The sequence below is a fragment of the Mobula birostris genome, chromosome 4 (genome assembly GCF_030028105.1).
Source record: "Mobula birostris isolate sMobBir1 chromosome 4, sMobBir1.hap1, whole genome shotgun sequence".
In the NCBI taxonomy this organism is placed as follows: domain Eukaryota; kingdom Metazoa; phylum Chordata; class Chondrichthyes; order Myliobatiformes; family Myliobatidae; genus Mobula; species Mobula birostris.
The window spans coordinates 7,478,568-7,504,741 of NC_092373.1; the positions used below are offsets into that span (position 1 = coordinate 7,478,568).

General features: G+C 46.2%; 1 protein-coding gene across 1 annotated transcript in view; it reads left to right on the forward strand.

Annotated features, from left to right (window-relative positions):
• The window catches only part of fndc3ba (fibronectin type III domain containing 3Ba), a 376,967-nt gene that overhangs the window by 235,400 nt on the left and 115,393 nt on the right, over positions 1–26,174 (forward strand). The window contains exon 7 of the mRNA XM_072254884.1: positions 19,217–19,275. Within this exon, the coding sequence (XP_072110985.1) occupies positions 19,217–19,275 (59 nt within the window). The remainder of the gene's footprint in view (positions 1–19,216; positions 19,276–26,174) is intronic.

Sequence of the window (26,174 nt, forward strand, 5' to 3'; positions counted from 1 at the left end):
GTTCAACTCTTTGAGTGATAATGCAGAAAGTTTGAAGTTAATATCTCAGCTCCTTCCACCTTAGGACACGAACTTATTAATCACCCCTGCCGTGGACCACTTCTACAAAGAAGGGATCCATATGCTCCACGACCATTGGACTAAGTGTGTAAATGTAGGAGGGGACTATGTTGAAAAATAAATGTGCTAGGTTTTCTAAAATTGACTCCTTCTACCTTAGACCATGAATTTATCAATCACCCCTCGTATATAACAACTCACACTTACCTGAATCAAACTATCTGTTAAGAAGAGAATTACTTTATCCTGACCTGCTGAGTGTTTCTGTTTCCTGTTTTCATTTGAGATCATAAGATAGATTGTAGAGAAGCGGAATTAAGCCATTCAGCCCATCAAGTCTGCTCTGCCATTCTATCATACTGATTTATTATCCCTCTCAACCCCGTTCTCCAGACTTCTCCCTGTAACCTTTGACACCCTGACTAATCAGGAACCTGCTTTAAATCCACCCAATGCCTTGACCTCCAGCCCTGTCTGAGCCAATGAACTGCACAGATTCCTCGGACCTGGGGCAGCACGGTAGCACAGGAGTTAGCACAATCAATTCCCACTGCTGCCTGCCAGGAGTTTGTATGTTTTCCTCCAGGTCCTCCCGTTCCCTCCCACAGTCCAAAGGTGTCACCAGTTGGTAGGTTAATTGGTCATTGTAATTGGGCTCAGATTAATTTGAAGGATTGCTGGGCAGCATGGCTTGGAGGGTTGGAAGGGTGCTGCATCTCAGAAATAAGTAATATACCACCCTCTGGCTCAAGAAATGCCTCCTCTTCTCAGTTCTAAAGGGACATCCCTCTGTTCTGAGGCTGTGCCCTCTAGTCCTCGACTTCTCACTATAGGAAACATCCTCTCCCTGTCCTCTCTGTCTCAGCCTTTCAATATTTGATAGGTTTCTGTGAGATCCCCCCCTCCTTATTCTAACCTCCTGAGACCCTGGTTATGGAAAAGAGGAGGCGAGGAGCAGGTACAGGCAAATAGGAACAAATTAGGTATTTGAGGAGTACAAGAAATGCAAGAGAACACTTCAGAAAGCAATCAGAAAGGCTAAAAAAACTGCATGAGGTTGCTCTAGCAGTCAAAGTGAAGGAGAATCCTAAGGTTTCTGCAGATATGTTAAGAGCAAAGGATTTGCAAGGAACAGTATTGGTCCTCTGGGAGATCAAAGTGATAATCTTTGCATGGAGCCAAAAGAGATGGCGGTGGTCTTAAATGGATTTATTTGGGAGACAGGCATATCAGGGTGGATAAATCCCCAGTGTCTGACAAGGTGTTCCCCTGGATCCTGTGCAGAAATTGCAGGGGCCCGAGCAGAGATATTTAAATCATCCTTAGTGACAGGAGAGGTATCAGGGGATTGGAGGATAGCCAATGGTGTTCTGCTGTTTGAGAAAGGCTCTGAATATAAACCAGGAAATTGTAGGCCGGTGAGCCTGACATTAATAGTGGGAGAGTTACAAGAAGTTATCCTAAGGGACCAGATATATGAGTACTTGCATAGTCACGGACTGATTAGGGATAGTCAGCATGGCTTTGTGCGTGGTAGGTCGTGGCTAAACAATCTTACAGAGTTTTTCAAGGAAGCTACAGGAGAGTGCATGAAGGCAAGGCAGTAAATGTTGTTTATGTAGACTTCAGCAAGGCATTTGACAAGGTTAAGGGGAGAAAGGTGAGATGTTTTAAGAGAACATGAGGGAAAACATCATTCAGAGGGTGGTGAGAGTGTGAATTGAGCTACCAGTGCAATCAGTGAATGCAGTTTTGGTTACAACATTTATGAGAAGTTGGGATAGGTGTATTGGCGGGAGGAGTGTGGGTATGGAGAGCCATGACCCTGGGTTCAGATTAATGAGGGTAGGCAGTTTAAATGGCTCAGCATGGACTCAATGGGCCAAAGGGCCTGCTTCTGTGCTGTAGTTTTCTATTACTCTATCATTTCAGCGAGTACAGGCCCAGATTCATCAAATGCTGTTCATACATTAACCCCTTCATTACTGGGATCGTTCTTGTGAGCCTCCTCTGGACCCTGTCCAATGCCAGCACATCTTTTCTTAGATACGAGGCCCAGAAATGCTCAAAATACTCCCAAGTGCGGTCTGACCAATGCATTGTCAAGCCTCAGCTTGTGAACTCTGCCCACCCAGCCGCCCTTCGCTCCCTACTGCACAACATGTCATCCGGAGCCTTAGGACAGGCACAGAGCCAGGCGTCTGGGCTTCCGGCCCCCTCCACCCCCAGAGATGCAGCTTCATTCCCAGCCGTCCCACATGATTCTGGCAAATTCCTATCAGCTGAGCAAAGTCCTATCAGTTAACATCCTGACACAGTACAAGGGTAGCCCCTTGCACCAGGAGCCGTTCTACTGGAACACAGCTCTGCGTCTCTGTTCTGTCTTCAACCCCTCCACCCTCCGTGCCTCTCCCTTTCCCTCACAACTACCTCACTCTCCTCCACCTGCCTCACAATAGAGGGAGATCCATTTAGAGCAGTGATGAGGAAGAATCTCTTTAGCCAGAGAGTGGAACTGATTACCACAGGGGACCGTGGAAGCCAAGTCAATGGGTCTATGTAAAGCAGAGCTTGATTGGTTCTTGATTAGTCAGGGTGTCACAGATTCTGGGAAAAGGCAGGAGAATGGGGCTTAGAGGGATATTGAATCAGCCATGATGGAATGGCAGAGCAGACTCGATGGGCTGAACGGCCTAGTTCTGCCCTTGCTGTAGATCTTATGGTCTTAACTGAAAACAGAAAGCAAAAACACTCACCAGGTCAGAATGCATCTGTGAGAAGAAAAACAGAGACAATGTTTTGGGTTGGAGAACTTCCGTCAGCATGTGATAAAGGACTTCTCTTCTCAAATAGTTTAATACTGATAAATGTGAGGTGTTATCTTGTGGAAGTGAAAATTTTGGTAGGGCTTTCCCAGTGAGCAGAAGTGTCGTAGGGAATGTTGTTGAACAAAGGGAGCTTGGAAACAAGCTCATGGTTCCCTGAAAGTGGTGTCACAGGTAAACAGGGTGGTGAAGAAGACTTTTCGGCACACGGGCTGGGACGTCATGTTGCAGTTATGCTGCGTGCTTTGTGGGACTGCATGTACTGTGTTTTGCATCTTGACCCCAGAGGAGCAACGTTTTGTTTAGCAGTACACATGTGTATGATTGAAAGACTATTAAGCTTGAAACTTGGAGATATACTTGTGAGGCTGCATTTGAAATATTGTGTGGACATTTCAGACCAAGGCTGGTCATGGATGCAGCCTGGCTTGTTGAGTTCTTCCAGCATTGTGAGTGTGTGTTGCTCAAAGTGTCCAGCACCTGCAGATTCCCTTGTGTTTGGAATATTGCATTCAGGTTTGGTTGCTCTGCTTTAGGAAAGATGCCATTAAGCTGGAAAGCGTGCGGAGGACGTTTCTGAGCACGCTGCTGGGACTTAAGAAACTGAGTTATGGAGAGAGGTTGGAGGCTTTTCATCGGAGTGTAGGAGGTGTGATCATCGATAAAGTCACAAGGGGCAGAGATACAGTGAATGTGCAATGCCTTTATCCCAGGGTTAGATCATCAGGAATATGGATTTAGGGTGAAAAGGGATAGACTTGATAGCAACACTTTCACCCCGAATGATGAATATATGGAACAAGCTGTTTGAAGAACTGCTTGAGTCATAGATTCATAGGTCATTACAGCACAGAAACAGGTCCTTTGGCCCATCTAGTCCATGCCAAGCTATCATTCTGCCTGGTCCCATCGACCTGCACCCAGATCATAGCCCTCCATATACCTATCAAAACTTCTCTGAAATATTGAAATCAACCCTGCATCCACCACTTCTACGGCAGCTCGTTCCACACCCTCACCATCCTCTGAGTGACGAGGTGCCCCCTCGTGATCCCCTTAATCATTAGTATCTTTCCTGAGGTGGGTGGGTACAATAACAACAGTCAAAAGGCAACAGGACAGGTACATGGATAGGAAAGTGAGGGATGTGGACCAATGGGACTACCTTAGTAGGGTGGATTGTTGGGCATGGACCAGCTGGGCTGAATGGCCAGTTTCCGTGCTTTCCGACTCTATGACAACTGAAGCAGGTGCCCGACTTGGAACGTTGACACCGTTTCACCTACCGTAGCTGATACCTGACCTGCTGAGTGTTTCCAGAATGTTCTTTTTGTGTTTCAGATTTGCAGCATCTGCAGATCTTTCTTTCCTTCCACCCCACCAATGTCCCTCCTTGCTAGTCATGTGGAAGAGGTTCCCTCTCCCAGGAAGAGTATATTCACACTACCTGACAGCCCTTTAATCACCCTAAGTACGTCCACTAGGATGGATTCTTTGTATTCCATGAGCTGGGACCCTCGTCTATAGGACCTAGAACAGTCCAGGCCCTTCGACCCACAATGCTGTGCTGACCTTTTAACCTACTCCAAGATCAATCTAACCCTCCTTCCCACATCACCCTCCATTCTTCTATCATCATGTGCCTATCTAAGAGACTTTTAAATGTCTTTAATGTACCTGCCTCTACCACCACCCCTGCTGGAGCAGTTTAACCCTGTCCAACGGTGCTTTTTAACCCTTCGTGCCTGGTGTTGTGATGACATCAGAATCCATGAGAACGGCTCATGGTCATTGGACTCAGTGTGGCTGGTGTTCACGTGGACAGTCCACTCCCAGAGGCTGCGTCACTCCGCTGGGCCCACCCTACCCCACCACCAGCTACTGTTGACAATCGACTCCAACAACTTCCCAACCACCGACGTCAAGCTAACAGGTCTATAATTTCCTTTTTGCTTCCTTGCTCCCTTCTTAAATAGCGGAGTGACATTTGCAATCTTCCAGTCCTTTGGAACCATGCTAGAATCTATCGACTTTTGAAAGATCATTGCTAATGCCTCTGCAATCTCCACAGCTACTTCCTTCAGAACACGAGGGTGCATTCCATCTGGTCCAGGAGATTTATCGACCTTTAGCCTATTCAGATTCCTGAGTACTTTCTCTGTCATAATTGTGACTGCGCACACTTCTCTTCCCTGCCACCCTTGAGTGTCCGGTATCCTGCCGTCTTCCTCAGTGAAGACTGATGCAAAATACTTGTTCAGTTCCTCTGCCATCTCCTCATCTCCCATTACAATTTCTCCAGTATCATTTTCTATCGGTCCTATACCTACTGTCACCTGTCTTTTACTCTTTATATACTTGAAAAAGCTTTTAGTATCCTCTTCGATATTATTTGCTAGTTTCCTTTCATAGTTAATCTTTTCTCTCTTAATGACCTTCTTGGTTTCCTTTTGTAAGGTTTTAAAGACTTCCCAATCCTCTGTCTTCCCACTAATTTTTGCTTCCTTGTATGCCCTCTCCTTAGCTTTAACTTTGGCTTTGACTTCTCTTGTCAACCACGGTTGCATCCTTTTTCCACTCGAAAATTTCTTCTTTTTTGGAATATACCTGTCTTGCACATTCCTCATTTCTCGCATAAACTCCAGCCACTGCTGCTCTGCCGTCTTTCCAGCCAGTGTCTCTTTCCAGTCAACTTTGGCCAGTTCCTCTCTATGCCACTGTAATTTCCTTTACTCCACTGAAACACCAACACATCAGATTTCAGCTTCTCTTTTTCAAATTTCACAGTGAACTCAATCATGTTATGATCACTGTCTCCTAAGGGTTCCTTCACCTCAATCTCTCCAATCACCTCCGGTTCATTACACAATACCCAATCCAGTACAGCCGATCCCCTAGTGGGCTCAACAACAAGCTGTTCTAAAAAGCCACCTCGCAGACATTCTACAAATTCTCTCTTGAGATCCAGTGCCGACCTGATTTTCCCAATCCACTCGCATGTTAAAATCCCCCACAATTATCATAACACTGCCCTTCTGACAAGCCTTTTCTATTTCCAGTTGTAATTTGTAGTCCACATCCCTGCAGCTGTTTGGAGGCCTATAAATAACTGCCATCAGGGTCCTTTTACCCCTGCTATTCCTTAGTTCAACCCATAAAGATTCTGCACCTTCCGATCCTATATCACCTCTTTCTAATGATTTAATATCATTTCTTACCAATAAAGCCACACCTCCCCCTCTGCCTACCTTCCTATCCTTCCGATACACCGTGTATCCTTGGACGTTCAGCTCCCAGAGACATGCATCCTTTAGCCAGGTCTCAGTGATGGCCACAATATCATACCTGCCAATCTGTAGCTGTACAACAAGATCATCCACCTTATTCCTTATGCTGCGTGCATTTAAGTACAACACCTTAAGACCAGTATTTGATACTTTTTGCTTTGATTTCACTGCAACTTTATTGCACTTCACTCATCCCAATGGCTACACATTTGCCCCATCACCTGCCTGTCTTTCCTGACATCTTTACTGCTCACTATCTTAGATTTATTTCTGTTTTCCCCTTCCTCCGCTCTATCATTCCGGTTCCCATCCCCCTGCCAAATTAGCTTAAACCCTCCCTAACAGCTCTATTAAACTTTCCCGCCAGGATATTGGTCCCCTTCGGGTTCAGGTGTAACCTGTTCTTTTTGAACAGGTCATACTTCCCCCAGAAGAGATCCCAATTATCCAAGAATCTGAAGCCCTGCCCCCTACACCAGTCTCTCAGCCACGCATTCATCTGCCTGATCTGACTACTCTTGCCCTCACTAGCACGTGGCACAGGTAGCAATCCCGAGATTACTACCCTGGAGGTCCTGCTTCTCAGCTTCCTTCCTAACTCCTGGAAATCTCTCTTCAGGACCTCCTCCTTTGTCCTATCTATGTCATTGGTACCAACATGTACCAAGACAACTGGCTGCTCACCCTCCCCCTTTAGAATATTCAGGACCCGACCCGAGACATCCCGTACCCTGGCACCTGGGAGGCAATACACCATGCGGGTATCTCTATCAGGCTCACAGAATCTCCTGTCCGTTCCCCTGACTATGGACTCCCCCACGACTACCGCATTTCTCTTCTCCCTCCTTCTCTCCTGCACAACAGCGCTAGGCTCAGTGCCAGAGACCCGGTCACCGTGGGTGTCCCCCGTCAGGTCATCCCCCTCAACAGCATCCAGAACAAGATATTTGTTGCTGAGTGGGACAGCCACAGGGGTGCTCTCCACTATCCGGGCATTTCCCTTCCCTCTCTTGACAGTGACCCAGTGTTCTGACCCCTGTAGCCTAGGGATGACTAGCTCCTGTCTATCACCTCTTCACTTTCCCTGATAAGCACTAGGTCATCAAGCTGCAGCTCCAGATCCCTAACACGGTCTCTGAGGAGCTGCATCTCAGTGCACCTGGTGCAGATGTGGCCATCAGGGAGGCTGGAGGTCTCCCAGGATTCCCACATTTGACACCCTGAACAAAGCACTAACCCTGCAGGCATGCTATCTAATTCTACACAAATGAAACAGGAAAAATGTGTCTACTCACCCACTTACCTTGCCAAACAGACAAACTTTTTAAACCGTTAGCTGTGAGAGCCCTGCTGTTCCTGTCTGTCCGGGCTGATTCGCGAAAGGGTTGGGGGGGCGGGGAGAGAAAAAAAGAGTTGGCACTTCGCTCTCACCTCTTCCCGTTTATCATTGAAGCCAAAGCCCTACACTCTGCTACCGCTCACTCCGCTGCCTGCTCCGACAGCTGCCCGCTGTATAGGGTGGTCACCTTTTTAAACTCTCCGCGCGGACCTGCTGACGTCACGCGCCTGCGCAGTCTCGCCCTTCTTGCACTCGAAGAAGTTTTAAAAAAAACTGCCTTCCTTCGCAATTCAGCTCCCACGACGCTCTGTATCAATTTAACTGAGAATTTTTATTTGTAAATCACATGCTCTTTTTTTTCCCACAATAGAGCCCAAAAAACAAGGAAAATTGTAAAGCATGAGAAACTAAATATTCAAAAGCTGAAATGTCAGCAGCCCAAATGTACTTATCCCCCTTCACTCAGTTGAACCACCTCTCACAGCTAATACAGCCAGTAGTCTTTTTTAGATAAGCCTCTATTAATTTTGCACAACGTGATGGAGGAGGATTTGCCCAAGCCTCCCTGTAAAATTACTCAGTCTGTGCTCGGTCAGTGGGGGAACAGTGGTGGATAGCAATCTTGAGGACTTGCAGAAGGTGTTCGAAGAGTTAAGGTCAGGACTCTGGCTGGGCTACTCAAGAACATCAATTTTCTTCATTTGAAACCACTCCATGGTTGCTCTGACAGCGAGCTCTGGGTCATTTCCTGCTGAAAGACCAGCTTCCTCCCCAGTTTAAGTTTTCTGGCAGAGGCTAGCAGGTCTTATCCAGGATCTGTCTGCATTTAGCTGCATTCAACTTCCTATCAATCGTGACCAGATTTCCAGTCCCTGCCGCTGAAAAGCATCCCTGTAGCGTGGTGCTACCTCCAGCGTATTTTACAGTAGGGATAGTGTTACAGGGCTGATGTGCAGTATTAGACTTATGATAACATGTAGTGTTGAGGCCAAGAAGTTTCACTTCAGTCTCATCTAACAATAAGACTTTCCACATCTTTACAGTATCTTCTACCTGATGTTTTACAAAGTCTTTAGAGACAAAGAAATGTTTTTTTTTGCCAGGGCTTCTTCCTTGCCATATTGCATTAGTATCCTCTCTGTGCAAGGCCTTAGATTGTGGAGCTATGAACATCATGGCCAGTTGCTGCCACTGACTTCTGCAGCACACTCAAAGTGGCTGTTGATAGACAATAGACAATAGGTGCAGGAGTAGGCCATTCAGCCCTTCGAGCCAGCACCACCATTTACCGTGATCATGGCTGATCATCCACAATCAGTACCCTTTTCCTGCCTTCTCCCCATATCCCTTCACTCTGCTATCTTTAAGAGCTCTATCTAACTCTTTTTTGGAAAAAATCCAGAGAAATGGCCTCCACTGCCTTCTGAGGCAGAGCATTCCACAGAACCACAACCCTCTGTGTGAAAAAGTTTTTCCTCAGCTCTGTTCTAAATTGTCTACCCCTTATTCTTAAACTGTGGCCTCTGGTTCTGGACTCCCCCAACATCGGGAACATGTTTCCTGCCTCTAGCTTGTCCAATCCCTTAATAATCTTACATGTTTCAATCAGATCCCCTCTCATCCTTCTAAATTCCAGTGTATACAAGCCCAGTCGCTCCAATCTTTCAACATATGACAGTCCCGCCATCCCGGGAATTAACCTCGTGAACCTCCCTCAATAACAAGAATGTCCTTCCTCAAATTTGGAGACCAAAACTGTACACAATATTCCAGGTGTGGTCTCACCAGGGCCCTGTACAACTGCAGAAGGACCTCTTTGCTTCTATACTCAATTCCCCCTGTTATGAAGGCCAACATGCCATTAGCTTTCTTCATTGCCTGCTGTACCTGTTTGCTTGCTTTCAGTGACTGATGAACAAACAGTAGCCTCTCTTACAGGAATGCTTCTCTAATGACTAAGTTTAGAGGGGAAGCCTGACCCAGGCAGTGTAGCAACACACACAAAATGCTGGAGGAACTCGGCAGGTCAGGCAGCAACCATGGAAAAGAGTAAACCAGCGATATTTCAGGCTGAAACCCTTCATCAGATTTTTAGCCTCACAATTTGATTTTTAATCTTTAGTAAATTGTTGACAGGTTTTGGAATTTTTTCTTTGATTTGACATGATGCACAATGTTTTGTAGATTAACGCAAAAAAATCCTACTTCAATATATTTTAAATTTAGAAAATGAGGCAGTAAAATCTGAAAATAGATCAGGGGTAGAATAATTTTTCAAGGCACTATAAAACAAAATATTACTGAAATAAGTTAATAAAATATAATTCAAAATGCATATAATGCACAGCACAGGTAAACAGTAAACAGCTCACTGTCCTAGTGACAGGACCTTGGAGATGGCATTAGCCTCACAGAAGAAGCTGTTCCCCAGTCTGACAGACCTGGTCCTGATGCTCCTGTACCTCCTTCCTGATGGTGGTGGGTCAAAGAGATTGTGGAATGGGTGATGTGTGATATCCTCAGGCCCTTCACGTGCAACGCTGCTGGTAAATGTCACAAATGGGGTGAGGGAGATCCCGGTGATCTTCTCTGTAGTTTTCTGCTGTCTTCTGCAGGGCTTTGTGGTCCAATGCCTTGCAGCTTCGTACAACGGAAGGACACAGCCAGACAACCACGCTCCCAAAGGGGAAGGCTGAAAGGCCCAGAGCCACCCTTTCTCTGGCCAGGAGTACGAGTGTCCAAGGGAGACAATAGGAAACATACTTTAATAATGCAATTAAATAAGTAGTGTAACAAGACAGCAATATATATGTTGAGGTAATGCACACGGGTAAATTGTCCATTCAGAAATCTTGATAGTGGAGGGGAAGAAGCTGTTCCTGAATTGTTGAGTGTGTGTCTTCAGGCTCCTGTAGTTCCTCCCTGATGGTAGCAATGAGAAGAGGGCATGTCCTGGGTGATGGGGGTCCTTAATGATGGATGTTGCCTTTTTGAGGCATTGCCTTTTGAAGATATCCTCGATGATAGGGAGGCGAGTGCCCATGAGGGATCTAGCTGATCCTGATCCCGTGCAGTGGTCCCTCCACACCGGGCAGTGATGCAACCAGTTAGGATGCTCTCCGCGGGACATCTGTAAAAATTTGCCAGAGTCATAGTCATACTTTATTGATCCCGGGGGAAATTTGTTTTCGTTACAGTTGCACCATAAATAATTAAATAGTAATAAAACCATAAATAGTTAAATAGTAATATGTAGATTATGCCAGGAAATAAGTCCAGGACCAGCCTATTGGCTCAGGGTGTCTGACCCTCCAAGAGAGGAGTTGTAAAGTTTGGTGGCCACAGGCAGGAATGACTTCCTATGACGCTCAGTGTTGCATCTCGGTGGAATGTGTCTCTGGCTGAATGTATTCCTGTGCCCACCCAGTACATTATGTAGTGGATGGGAGACATTGACCAAGATGGCATGCAACTTGGACAGCATCCTCTTTTCAGACAAAGTTTGCTGACGTACCAAGTCTCCCTGAAAGAGAGGGGCCTTAGATGGAGATGCTGCCACGATGGTGGCTGGCAGTTCGCAGGGAGCCCGTCTATGCTAAAGCTGGCCCCAACAGGCCTTGCAATGTGTGGAGCGTTTTCTGTTTCCTCGGCTGCCGGCATGCCTGCAGCGTGGCATGCTGGGAAAGGGAAAGAGTCTTGTTAAAGAACCATTGTTCACAGCTTGGCAGAAGGGCTGGAAAATCGATCCAACCCACAAAAATCTGGCTGGGTTTCAGCGACAAGTGTGAGCCAGGCTACTCCCTTCTACTCTCCCCACCCCCTCTACCCCCACCCCTCCACTGGTTGAGGGCAGAGGCAAAAGGGAGAGAGGAGCGGCAGAGACATGCCCACTCTCCTGGCTCCCAGAGGATGAGGAATTCTGTCCCACACTGGCCTTTGACTCTGGGAATCACTCCAGAGCCCAAAATCTTTGCAGTACTGAAGGGGAGGTACTGAGGGAGGGTCACACTGTGGGAGGGGTGGTACTGAGGGTGGGTCACACTGTGGGAGGGGTGGTACTGAGGGAGGGTCACACTGGGAGGGGTGGTACTGAGGGAGGGTCACACTGGGAGGGGTGGTACTAAGGGAGGGTCACACTGTGGGAGGGGTGGTACTGAGGGAGGGTCACACTGGGAGGGGTGGTACTGAGGGAGGGTCAGACTGAGGGAGGGGTGGGACTGAGGGAGAGTCACACTGTGGGAGGGGCTGTACTGAGGGAGAGTCGCACTGTGGGAGGGGTGGTACTGAGGGAGGGTCACACTGGGAGGGGTGGTATTGAGGGAGAGTCACACTGTGGGAGGGGTGGGACTGGGGGATGGTCAGACTGAGGGAGGGGTGGGACTGAGGGAGGGTCACACTGTGGGAGGGGTGGTACTGAGGGAGGGTCACACTGGGAGGGGTGGTACTGAGGGAGAGTCACACTGTGGGAGGGGTGGGACTGGGGGATGGTCAGACTGAGGGAGGGGTGGGACTGAGGGAGGGTCACACTGTGGAAGAGGTGGTACTGAGGGAGGGTCACACTGTGGGAGGGGCTGTACTGAGGGAGGGTCACACTGGAAGGGGTGGTACTGAGGGAGAGTCACACTGTGGGAGGGGCTGTACTGAGGGAGAGTCACACTGTGGGAGGGGTGGTACTGAGGGAGAGTCACACTGTAGGAGGGTTGGTAGTGAGGGAGGGTCACACTGGGAGGGGCTGTACTGAGGGAAAGTCACACTGTGGAATGTGGGTATTGGGGGGAGAACGATACTAAGGGAGGGTCATACGAATATACGTGCATACGTTTGTCTGTGGGCTGCTGCGAGCTGCTTGTTCATGCCACTAACGCTCGCGCATCAACAATTTGCAGGATGTGTTACTCAGGAATTTTGGCTACTGCTACCTTATATGTTCTCTGTGTGCCTTGTGCTGTGTGTGACTGTCAGTACTGTGCTTTTACACCTTGGCCCGAGAGGAACGCTGTTTTGTTTGGCTGTATTGATGGGTTTTCCTGTATGGTTGTGTGACAAATAAACCCGAACAACTGTCAGAGTTGTTTGCAGGTGAGAGTCCACTCTTGCCCCGGATGGGAGTTTCATGACCAGTGTTCTGGCTAATGTTTATCCCTCAAACATCAGCAGATCAGGATTCAAACATGGTTATCTTGGGTACATCAGAAGATACAGTGAGATGCATCGTTTGCATTAATAACCAATTCGGGATGTGCTGGGAGCAGCCCACAAGTGTCACCACAAACTCTGGCGCCAAAACAGCATTCCCAGAATGCCTGGCAGAACAACACAGAACACAACAGGTAACAAACAACAACAGCGAAACAAGCCCCTCTCCTCTCTGCCAGCCACAGAGGAGCAGATTGTCAGGTACCAAGTGCTTAGTGTACACTCATCCCCACTCTTCCTCCCCATGTCCCTGTCGTGGCTGGGTTTTCACCAGTAGGACCGCGGGTCGCTCCACCCGGAGGTGTAAGCGGTGCCGTGCAAGTGCAGCCCCCCTCCCCCTTGGGCTGTTGTCTGCAGTCAAATTGAGCTGCTGGCTGCCCTCCCAAGTTAATTCAGGCCAGGCCTGTGGCGGAGACTGGAATGCATAAAATGGCTGAACTCCCAGCCCTCATCTTAATCTCCCCACACTCTCCTTGGTTCCTACACACACCCCAGGGTGGTAATTCTATCAAGAACAGGCGATGTGAGGGGCAAGTTTTTCACACAGAGAGGGGTGGAGGCCTGGAATACACTCCCTGGGGTGGTGGTAGAGGCAGAAACATCAGAGACTTTTAAGAGACATTTAGATAGGCACATGAATGTGAGTAAAATGGTAGGCACTTTGTGTAGACAGAAGAAATTCGTTTACTTGGCCATTTGATTACTAATTTAATTGGTTCGGCACTTGAACCAGTGGCGATAACTTCAATCGACTTCACTTGCCCCATCACTGAAATCGATTTCACTTCCAATGTACTCACTGCCTAGGACTCTTCATCTCATGTTCTCAATATTTCTTGTTTATTTATTTTATTTACTGCTATCATTTCCTTTTTTTGCTTTTTGCATTTGCACATCAGTTGACTGTCCGATTAGGTGTGGTCTCCCTTTGATTCTTTTATGGTTCTTGGAATTACTGAGTATGCCTGCAAGAAAATGATTCTCAGGGTTGCACGTGGTGACAAAGATTTACTTCGATACAAATTTACTCTGAAATTTGAAAGAGATTGTGGGTCGAAGGGCTTGTTCCTGTACTGTACTTCTGTGTATTCTATGAGAAGAAAATCCTGTTAGGGTTCCTTACAAAATTATGGAGATAAAAGCAACACTTTCCACTAGCAATCAGCCCATTTACACCAAACCCATTTCATTCTTCCTACTCTCCGTCTAGTCAATTAAGTTAGGTGAAATGAAAAACAGTATCACAGGCACATAGGTACAGGAGGTAAACTAAGGCCAGAAGACATAGGAGTAAAATTAGACCATTCGGCCCATCGAGTGTTCTCTGGCCATTCCACCATGGTAGATTTATTATCCCTCTCCTGCCCTCTCCCCATAACCTTGGACACCTTGACCAATCAAGAGTCTACCAACCACCGCTTAAAATATACCCAGTGACTTGGCCTCCACAGCCGTCTGTGGCAGTGAATTCCACAGATTTACCACCTTCTGTCTAAAGAAATTCCTCCTCATCTCTGTGTTCTAAATGGACGCCCTTCTATTCTGAGGATATCAACATTGATTTCTCCATCAGGTAATTTTTTCCCTCCCCCTTCCCTCTTCTTCTGTTCCACTCTCTGACTTCATACCTCTCCCCACCTGCCTATCATCTCACCCTGGTGCCCCTCCTTCCCTTTCTCCTTTGGTCCACTCTGCTCTCCTATCAGATTCCTTCTTCTTCTGCCCTGTCCCCCTCACCTGTCACCTTCTAGCAATCCCCTTTCCCTCCCCCCCCCCCACTTAATCAGCTAACTACTCCTTGTTCTTTCCATTGCTGATGAAGGGTCTTGGTGGGAAACATCGACTGCTTATTCACTTCCATAGATGCTGCCTGACCTGCTGAGTTCCTCCAGCATTTTGACCCACGGGGCTTTGGAATGTGGGAGGAAATGGAGTGCATAGGGGGAAACCCATTCAGTGGGAGGGAGAAGGCACAAACCCCTTACAGACAGAGGCCCCAGTTGGAATCGGGTTGCTGGTTCTGCAGTAGTATTACGCTAACCACTCGACACCATCCCACCCACCTTGCAGGTGTAATTTTACTAACATATGTCATGAAATTGGCACTGGTATTGGTTTATGAAGTTCAAGTTTAATTGTGATTCAACCACATGTGAATACCCATGCATCCAGCCAAACAAAAGAGCCATACTCTGGGACCAAGTTGCAAAGCACAGTACGTACAGTCATACAGAGCAAGGCAGATGTAAGATAGCAGTAAACCAGCAGTCGCACAGATACACTACTGCACCAATGTCTCAGGCAGATCGATATACGAGGGGTGATTGATAAGTTCGTGGCCTAAGGTAGAAGGAGTCAATTTTAGGAAAATCTAGCATGTTTATTTTTCCTACATTTACACACTTAGTCCAGCAGTCGTGGAGCATACGGATCCCTTCTTTGTAGAAGTCGGCATCTTGGACCTCCAGAAGTGGTCCACAGCAGGGGTGATTGATAAGTTTGTGGCCTAGGGTAGAAGGAGATGAGTTATTAACTTCAAACTTTCTGCATTTTCACTCAAAGAGTTGAACAGCACGTGCATGTAACGAGAGCAGTATAACTCATCTCCTTCTACCTTAGGCCATGAACTTATCAATCACCCCTGCTGTGGACCACTTCTACAAAGAAGGGATCCGTATGCTCCACGACCGCTGGACTAAGTGTGTACATGTAGGAGGGGACTATGCTGAAAAATAAATGTGCTAGGTTTTCTAGAGGCCCAAGACACTCTCATTACATGCACGTGCAGTTCAACTCTTTGAGTGATAATGCAGAAAGTTTGAAGTTAATAACTCATCTCCTTCTACCTTAGGCCACGAACTTATCAATCACCCCTCATAGCTACAGTGCTAAGACTTCTACACAGTACTGTACTTGTCAACATGGAGCAGAGAGGGAGATTGTAAATCTGATGGGAGCAAAGGATATTGGGAATGGTGAGGGTGGAGCACCACGGGAGGGGTGTGGGACAGGTGGCAGAGAAGGAGTGCCAGGGGTGGGTGGTAGCAAGGGTACAGATGCACCCAGCCCTGAGACATCTGGCAAGGTCATTTGATTGTAAAGAACTGGTTTATTGATCATTAGAGAATGTCCCTCTGGTGCTTCCCACTCCCTCCCCTCTCCCTTTTCATTTTCCCAACCGTGATTCCCCCTCCCTGCTCCCTTCCCACTCTCAATCCACAATAGGGACTCATATCAGATATGCCCGAGACGTTTGCTCAGTGTTCTAGAACTATATATCATGGTCTCATGATCATAATATACTTGGCAAATTCTTTTATGCAAGTGGTTTGCCATTGTCTACCGGCCAGTGTCTTTACAAGATGGGTAACCTCAGCCATTATCGATACTGTTCAGAGATTGTCTGCCTGGTGTCAGTGGTCACATCACCAGAACTTGTGATATGCACTAGCTGCTCATATGGCCACCCACCACCTGCTCCCATGGCTTCACGTGACCCTGATCGGGTGGGGGGGGGGTAGTGTTGGCTAAGAAGGTGTTACACCTTGTCCAAGGGTGAGCTGCAGGCTAGTGGAGGGAAGGGGTGCCATAATTCTCCTTTGATAGAGACATATTTCCACCTCACCACCCTATATATATATAAACATACACATATATATACAGAGTCTATAAAATGTATTCCCTGCCTTAGAAATTTTCATGTTTTATTGTTTTACAACATTGAATCACAGTGGATTTAATTTGGCTTTTTTTGACACTCATCAACAGAAAAAGACTCTTTTGTGTTAAAGTGAAAACAGATCTCTAGAAAGTGATATAAATTAATTACAAATATAAAATACAAAATAATTGATTGCATAAGTATTCATTCCTATCAATATGACACCCCAAATCATCACTGGTGCAGACAACTGGTTTAAGAAGTCACATCATTAGTGAAGGTGTCCTAGCTATTTATAAACCTGTGTGCAGTCAAGGTGTTTCAAGATACACTGGTATCTGGAAGGTCCAACTGCTGGTGAGTCAGTATCCTGGCAAAACTATACCAGGAAGACAAAAGAACACTCCAAGCAACTCTGTGAAAAGGTTATTGAAAAGCACAAGCAAGAGATGGATACAAGAAAACTTCCAAGTCACTGAATATCCCTTGGAGTACAGTTGTCAGTCATCAAAAAATGGAAAGAATATGGCAGAGCATAAATCTGCCTGGAGCAGACCGTCCTCAAAAACTGAGTGACCGTACAAGAAAGGGACAAGTGAGGGAGGCCACCAAGAGACCTATGACAACTCTGGACGAGTTACAAGCTTCAGCGGCTGAGATGGGAGAGACTGGACATGCAACAACTGTTGCCTAGGTGCTTCACCAGTTGTAGCTTTATGGAAGAGTGGCAAAGAGAAAGCTAATGTTGAAAAAAACTCATATGGAGTCTCGGCTAGAGTTTGCCAGAAGGTATGTGGGAGACTCTAAAGTCAGCTGGAAGAAGGTTCTATAGTCTAATGAAACCAAACTTGAGCTTCTTGTCCATCAGACTAAACACGCCGTGAAGCATGGTGGTGGCTGCATCATGCACTGGGGTGCTACACTGCAGCAGGCCCTGGAAGGCTTGCGAAGGTAGAGGGTAAAATGAATGCAGCAAAACACAGGGAAATCCTAGAGAAAATCCTGATGTACAAGAGAACTGCAACTTGGGAGAAAATTTGTTTTCTAGCAAGACAATGACCCCAAGCATAAAGCCAAAGCTACAGAGGAATGGCTTAAAAACAACAAAGTTAATGTCCTGGAGTGGCCAAGTCAAAGTCCAAACCTCAATCCAATTGAGAGTTTGTGGCTGGACTTGATAAGGGCTGTTCACTCACGATCCCCATGCAATCTGACAGAGCTCGAGCAGTTTTATAAGGAAGAATGGGGAAAAGTTGCAGTGTCCAGATGTACAAAGCTGATAAAGACCTATCCACATAGACTCAAGGCTGTAATTGCTGCCAAAGATGCATCTACTAAATACTGACTTGAAGGGGGTGAATACTTTTTCTAGGCCTTGTATATTGATGTCACATATACCAAGATACAGTGAAAAGGTAACAGCGCAGTGCAAGATGTAAAACGTTCCTCTAAGCTACAATGAGAAATAAATAGTGCATATGGGGAATAGTCTGGAAATCCTAAGGTAAGATTGAATAGGTTAGTACTTTATTCCTTGGAACACAGCATGCAGGAGATTGAGGTGAGATTGGATACAAAATTATGAGTGGTATAGATGGGTAAATGCAACCAGGCTTTTTCTACTGAGGTTGGGTGAGATACAACCAGAGGTCATGGGATAAGGTGAAGGGTTTAAGAGGAACATGAGGGAAAATTCCTTCACTCAGAATGTCGTGAGAGTGTGCAATGAGCTGCCGGCACAGGTGGTGCATGCGAGCTCAATGTCAACATTTTAAGAGAAGTTTGGATAGATACATGGATAGTTGGGACGTGGAGGGCTATGGTTCCGGGCCAAGTCAAAGGGGGTAGACAGTATAATAGTTTTGGCATGGACTAGATGGGCCAAAGGGCCTGTTTCTGTGCTGTACTTTTCTATGACTGTAGGGAAGACATGTTGAGGGGGTTCATGGACTAGATGGGCCAAAGGGCCTGTTTCTGTGCTGTACTTTCCTATGACTGTAGGGGAGACATGTTGAGAGGGTTCATGGATTAGATGGGCTGATGGGCCTGTTTCTGTGCTGTACTTTCCTATGACTTCAGTGGAGTTGTGTTCAGGGATTCATGGACTCTCGGTGTGGAGTTTGCCTGGCATTCCTATGACTGCAAGGGTTTCCTCTTGGGTGCTCCGGGTCCCTCCCACGTCCCATGACATATGGGTTGAGAGGTTAATTAGTCACCGTAATTGGTGAGGGGTAGAAGCTGGGCAGAGCTGATGGACAGGGATATAATGGTGTCACTGGTGAAGATAGAATAAATCATAGGGCTACTGGGGAGTGGAATTTGACGGCTGGGATCTAGGACAGAGCCGACGGGCCGAACTGCCTAAGTAGTTACAAATTCAGCCAACCTGATCTCTGTCTGTGACCAGCTGGATGAATACCTGAAGGTTGATGGGCTCGGCTGAAGTTGGAATGGGCAGACAGTCTCCATCATGGTATCGTGACACTATTACAGCTCGGGGCGTCGGAGCTCAGAATTCAATGCCAACTGCCAACTGAAAAGAGTTTATACATCCTCCCCATGAACTGCGGGGGCTTCCTCCGAGTGCTCCTGTTTCCTCCCAGCGTCCAAAGACTTCCTGGCTGGTAGGCTAATTAGTCATTGTAAATTGTCTGGGTTAAGTAGGTGGGTTGCTGGGTGGTGTGGCTTGTTGGGCCAGAAGAGCCCTGCTCCACACTATAAAAGCCCCCAGCCTGGAACTGCCACCAACCCCGATTTTGTGTCACCGGTGCCAATACTGTGGGAGCTCAGCCCCACCTAGTGGCCAACCACAACTCTAACTGCTTTCATCTCCAAATTTGATTTCCAGATTACGACTCGGAAACAAAGAGAGTTCAAGACATGCTTTCGGGGATGGGCAAACCACAGGTATGTACGGAATCCTTGGTTCGTTCCAGTGCCTGACCCAATCTCCCCTGGGTAGAGCAGAGAGTAGTTCGGAACAAGGAATCAGAATCAGGTTTAATATCACTGGCATATGTCGTGAAATGTGTTGCTTTGCGACAGCACAGTGCAATACAGAAAAATTACAATAAAATATATATATATATATATATATATATACATATAAATATATAAAGATATATATGATGTATACATAAGAAGTAGGAGCAGGAGTCAGCCATCCGGACCGTCGAGCCTGTTCCACCATTCAATATGATCATGGCTGATCTGGCCATGGACTCATTTCCACCTACCTGCCCTTTCCCCATAACCTTTAATTCCCCTACTATGCAAAAATCTATCCAACTTTGTCTTAAATATATTTACTGAGGTAGCCTCCACTGCTTCATTGGGCAGAGAATTCCAAATTCAGCACTCTCTGGGAAAAACAGTTCCTCCTCATCTCCGTTCTAAATTTACTCCCCCAAATCTTGAGGCTATGTCCCCTAGTTCTAGTACACACACGTGTGTATACATCATATTTATCTATAGATATATCTATGTGTATAAAGAAATAAAGTGGCCTCTGCATGTACATTCTACACGGTAGTTTCCTTTTCACAAGATTCGTGTTTACTTCTCCCATGTACATTGACACGCAGAGTGAATACACCCACGGCTGAGCTGGGGGCAGCCTGCAAGAGCAAGTGTCACCATACCTTCCAGTGCTAACACAGCATGCCTACCGTGTTCAGCAGGACATTGCAGAACAGAACAAGTAAAAATGAGCCCCTTTCACCCAACCGGATGCACAGTCATTTAACCCCGGACAGACCTCTGGTGGCTACCACCTCGATGTGCTTCTGTACGGCACGATCTGTCTGGATGGCATGCAAGCAAAGCTTTCCATGCTATCTCAGTACACGTGGCAATAACAGTACCACCAACACTGGGCATTTTGTCCTCTGACCCTTCGGCTCGATCTTCAGGTCTGATCAGTAAGTCACTGGTGATTGGAAAAGGGTGAGATGGTGAAAGCCATCCAACATTGTCTGGAAATGCAAAGATGGCGTGGTCAGTTCACTGGAACAGTCTAGTTAGATACAGGCAAATGCAAGAGATTCTGCAGATGCTGGAAATCCAGACTAATGCACACAAAATGCTGGAGGAACACATCAGGCAGCATCTGTGGAGAGGAATAAAACGTCGAAGTTTCAGTGCAAAACTGGTGAAGGGTCTCAGCCTGAAATGTCTTCTGTTTAGTCCCATCAATAGATGCTGCCTACCTGCTGAGTTCCTCCAATTTTTAGTGTTTGTTGGTTAAGAAGAGGGATTTGGTTTCACAACCCCTCTCGTGAACCCTGGATGTTACCAAGTGTAAAGTACACAGAACAGCAGAGCACAGTACAGGTCCTTCGGCCATGATGTCGTGCTGATCTCTTCTACCTAATAAAGTGGGTATATGTTCGTGGTCTTCTGCTTCTGTAGCCTGTCCACCTCAAGGCTCAACGTGTTGTGCATTCAGAGATGCTCTTCTGCATCATTCTGTAACCCATGGTTATTTGAGTTACTGTCACCTTCCTGTCAGCTTGAACCAGTCTGGCCATTCTCCTCTGACGTCTCTCATTAACAAGGCACTTTCACCCACTGAACTGCTGCTCACTGGATTTTTTTTTTGTTTTTCACACCATTCTCTCCAACTCAAGAGACTGTTGTGCATGAAAATCCCAGGAGATCAGCAGTTTCTGAGATACTCAAACCACCCCGTCTGGCACCAACAATCATTCCATGGTCATAGTCACTTGGATCACATTTCCAGTCCTACCAAAGGGTTTCGGGCCAAAACATTGACTGTACTCTTTTCCATAGATGCTGCCTGGCCTGCTGAGTTCCTCCAGCATTTCGTGTGTGTTGCCCGGATTACCAGCATCTGCAGAATTTCTCTTGTTTATGTTAGGTCAGTCTAAACAACAACTGAACCTCGAGACCATGTCTGCATGCTTTATTGCATTGAGTTCTTGCAACACGATTGGCTGATTAAATATTTGCATTATTTATTTAAATATTTGCTAGTGGACATATGTACTGAGTGTCTATAAACCTGCTTCACAATCAATCTAACCCCTCCTGCACTGCCCATAACCCTCCATTTTTCAATCCAGCATTGTACAGAGCATTCAGCCCTGTTTTCTTGCAGCTAACACACATAAAATGCTGGAGGAACTCAGCTGGTCAGGCAGCATCAATGGGGAGTGAAGCTTGAGAGGAGGAACTCTAATGGATAAGAGGGTTCCCTACTCTGTGTGTATACATTAGAGATCTATTAGACTGACCTGAAGACACACACTCAGTAACACACATCAAAGTTGCTGGTGAACGCAGCAGGCCAGGCAGCATCTCTAGGAAGAGGTATAGTCGACGTTTCGGGCCGAGACCCTTCGTCAGGACTAACTGAAGGAAGAGTTAGTAAGAGATTTGAAAGTTGGAGGGGGAGGGGGAGATCCAAAATGATAGGAGAAGACAGGAGGGGGAGGGATGGAGCCAAGAGCTGGACAGGTGATTGGCAAAAGGGCATATGAGAGGATCATGGGACAGGAGGTCCGAGGAGAAAGACAAGGACGTGGGGAACCCAGAGGATGGGCAAGGGGTATAGTCAGAGGGACAGAGGGAGAGAAAGGAGAGTGAGAGAAAGAATGTGTGTATAAAAATAAATAACTAATGGGGTACGAGGGGGAGGTGGGGCATTAGCGGAAGTTAGAGAAGTCGATGTTCATGCCATCAGGTTGGAGGCTACCCAGACGGAATATAAGGTGTTGTTCCTCCAACCTGAGTGTGGCTTCATCTTTACAGTAGAGGAGGCTGTGGATAGACATGTCAGAATGGGAATGGGACGTGGAATTAAAAGGTGTGGCCACTGGGAGATCCTGCTTTCTCTGGCGGACAGAGCGTAGGTATTCAGCAAAGCGGTCTCCCAGTCTGCGTCGGGTCTCACCAATATATAGAAGGCCACATCGGGAGCTGAATGGCCTAATTCTAATTCTGCTCCTATGCCTTATAGTCTTGTGGCTTCTGCCATAGATTGAGTGAATAGTCAGAGACATTTTCACTGGTGGGGGGGACATAATTTTAAGGTGAATGGAGGAAAGTGTAGGGAGTAATAAGATCATAGGGTATAGGAGCAGAATTAGGCTATTTGACCCACTGCATCGGCTCTGCCATTTCATCAAGACTGATCCATTTTCCCTGTCAGCTCCTATCTCCTGCTGTATCCGTTCATGGCCCGACCAGTCAAGGATCTATCAACCTCTGCCTTACCTATACATTAAGACATGGCCTCCACATTTGCCTGTGGCAATGATTACCACAGATTCACAACTCTCTGCCTAAAGAAATTCCTCCTCTTCTCTGTCTAAAAGGACGCCACTCTATTCTGAGGCTGCGTCCTCTAGTCATAGACACTCCCACCATAGGAAACATCCTCTCCACATCCACTCTATCAAGACCTTTCAGCATTCAATAGGTTTCAATTAGATCATTCCTCGTTCTTCTGAGTTCTAGTGAATACAGGCTCAGAGCCGTCAAACACTCTTCATATGACAAGCTGTTATTGCTGGAATCATGTTTGTGAACCTGCTTTGAACCCTCTCCAGTATCAGCACATCCTTTCTAAGATTAGGAGCCCAAAACTGCTCACAATGCTTCAAGTGAGGCCTCAGCAGTGCTTTATATAGTCTCAACATTACATCTAGTTTTTATATTCTAGTCCTCTTGAAACGAATGCTAACATCACATTTGCCCTGCTCATCATAGACTCAACCTGCAAATTAACCTTTACAGAATCCCGTACCAGGACTCCCAATCCCTTTGCACCTCAGATTTTTGAATTTTCTCTACATTTAGAAAATAGTCAACCCCTTCACTTCTTCTACCAAAGTGCATGGCCATACACTTCCCGACACTGTATTCCATCTGACATTCTTTGCCCATTCTCCTAATCTGTCTTAAGACCTCTAGCCCCGTTACTTCTTCAGACCTACCTGCCCCTCCACCTATCTTCATATCATCTGCAAACTTTGTAAAAGATCCATCAATTCCATCATCCAAATCATTGACATTTAAAAAGAATCGGTCCTGACACACACCCCTGTGGAACATCACTTGTCACAGGCAGCCAACCAGAAAAGGCTCCCTTTATTCCCACTCTTTGCCCCCTGCCAATCAGCCACTGCTTTATCCATGCTAGTATCTTTCCTGTAATATGATTGGCTCATAGCTTGTAAGCAGCCTCAGGTGTGGCTCTTTGTCAAAGGCTTCTGAAAATCCAAGTACACAACCTTAACCAATTCTCCTTTGTTATCCTGCTTATTCTCTCTTCAAAGAATTCCAAAAGATTTGTCAGGCAAGACTTCCCTTGAGGAAACCGTGCTGACTATGGCTTATTTTATCATGTGCCTCCAAGTACCCCAAAACCACATCCTTAACAATCAGCTCCAACTTCTAACCAACCACTGAGATCAGACTAATTGGCCTATAATTTCCTTTCTTCTGCCTCTCTCCCTTCTTGAAGAGTGGAGTGACATTTGCAAATTTTGAATCTTCCAGAACCATTCCAGAATCTAGTGATTCTTGAAAGATCATTATTAATGCCTCCACAATCTCTTCAGCCACCTCTTTCAGAACACTGGGCTGCACACCATCCAGTCCAGATGACTTATCTACCTTCAAACCTTTCAATTTCCCAAGAACTTTCACCCTTGTAATGGTAACTTCACATACTTCATGACCTTTGACACCTGGAACTTCTACCATACTGTTCGTGTCTTCCACAGTGAAGACTGATGCAAAATACTTATTTGGTTCGTTCACCATTTCCTTGTCCCTCATTAGTACCTCTCCAGCATAATTTTTCAGCGGTCCAATATCCACTCTCGTTTCTCTTTTACACTTTGTGTATCTGAAGAAACTTTCGGTATCCTCTTTAATATTATTGTCTAGCTTATTGTCGTATTCCATCTTTACTTTCTTAATGACTTCTTAGTTACCTTCTTTTGGTATTTAAAACTTTCCCAATCCTCTAACTTCCCACTAATTTTTGCTCTATTATATGCCCTCTCTATGGCTTTTACATTGGCTTTGACTTCCCCTGTTAGCCTTGGCTGTGTCATCCTACCATTAGAATACTTCTTCCTCTTTGTGTCCCTAATGCCTAAATTGCTTCCAGAAATTCCAGCCATTGCTGCTCTGCCATCTTCCATGCCAATGTTCTTTTCCAACAAATTCTGGCCAACTGTTCTCTCATGCCTCTGTAATTTCCTTTACTCCACTGTAATACTGATCTGACTTTAGCTTCTCCTCAAATTTCAGAGTGAACTTGATCATGTCATGATCTCTTTTCCCGAGGGTTCTTTTAGCTTAAGTTCTCTAATCAGTTCTGGTTCAGTGCACAACACCCAGTCCAAAATACTCATCCCTAATGGGCTCAACCATGAACTGCTCTAGAAAGCCATCTTGTAGACACTCTAGAAATACCCCCTTTTGGAATCTAGCACTAACCTGATCTTCCCAATTTACCTGCATATGGAAATCCCCCGTGACGATTGTAACATTGCCCTTTTGACATATTGTAGACCGTATCCTTACTGCTTTTTTGGGGGTCTGCATATAACTCCCATCAGGATCTTTTTAACCTTGCAGTTCCTCAGCTCTATCCACAATGATTCAACACCTTCTGACCCTGTGTTACCTCTTTAGAATATTGAAATATAGAAATCTACAGCACATTACAGGCCCTTCAGCCCACAGTGTGGTGCTGACCATGTAACCTACTTTAGAAACACTCACAACACGCTGGAGGAACTCAGCAGGTCGGGCGGCATCTGTGGAAACGATCAGTCAACGTTTCCATGGATGCTGCCCGACCTGCTGAGTTTCTCCAGCGTGTTGTGTGTTGCTTTGACCCCAGCATCTGCAGAGTATTTTATGTTTACGAACCTACTCTAGAAACCGCCTAGAATTACCCTATCACATAGCCCTCTATTTTTCTAAGCTCCATGTACTTGCTAAGAGTCTCTTAAAAGACCCTCCACCACCGTCGCTGGCAGTGCATTCTGTACACCCACCACTCACTGGGTGAAAAACTTACTCATGACATTCCCTCTGTACCTGTTTCTAAGCACCTTAAAACTATACCCCCTCATGTTAGTCATTTCAGCCCTGGAAAAAAGCCTCTGACTATCCATGTGATCAATATCTCTCATAATCTTATACACCTCTATCAGGTCACCTCTCATTGTTTGTCGCTCCATGGAGAAACAGCCAAGTTCACTCAATCTGTTCTCATAAAGCATGCTCCACAATCCGGATAACATCCTTGTAAATCTCCTCTACACTCTCTCTATAGTATCCACATCCTTTCTGTAATGAGGTGACCAGAACTGAACACAGTATTCCAAGTGGGGTCTGATCAAGGACTGATATAGCTGTAACATTACCTCACGGTTCTTGACCTCAATCCCACGGCTGATGGAGGCCAACACACTATATGCCTTCTTAACAACACTATCAACCTACAGAGCAGCTTTGATTGTCCTAAGGACACGGACCCCAAGATCTCTCTGATCCTCCACACTGTCAAGAGTCTTACCATTAATACCCCCAACTTTCGTGTCATCAGCAAACGTACTAACCCACCCTTCTACTTCCTCATCCAGGTCAATGATAAAAATCACAAAGAGGAGGAGTTCCAGAACAGATCCCTGAGGCACACCACTGGTCTCGGACCTACATACAAAATACGAACCGTCCAAAACCACCCTTTGCCTTCTGTGGGCAAGCCAATTCTGAATCCACAAAGCAAGGTCTCCTTGGATCCCATGCCTCATTAC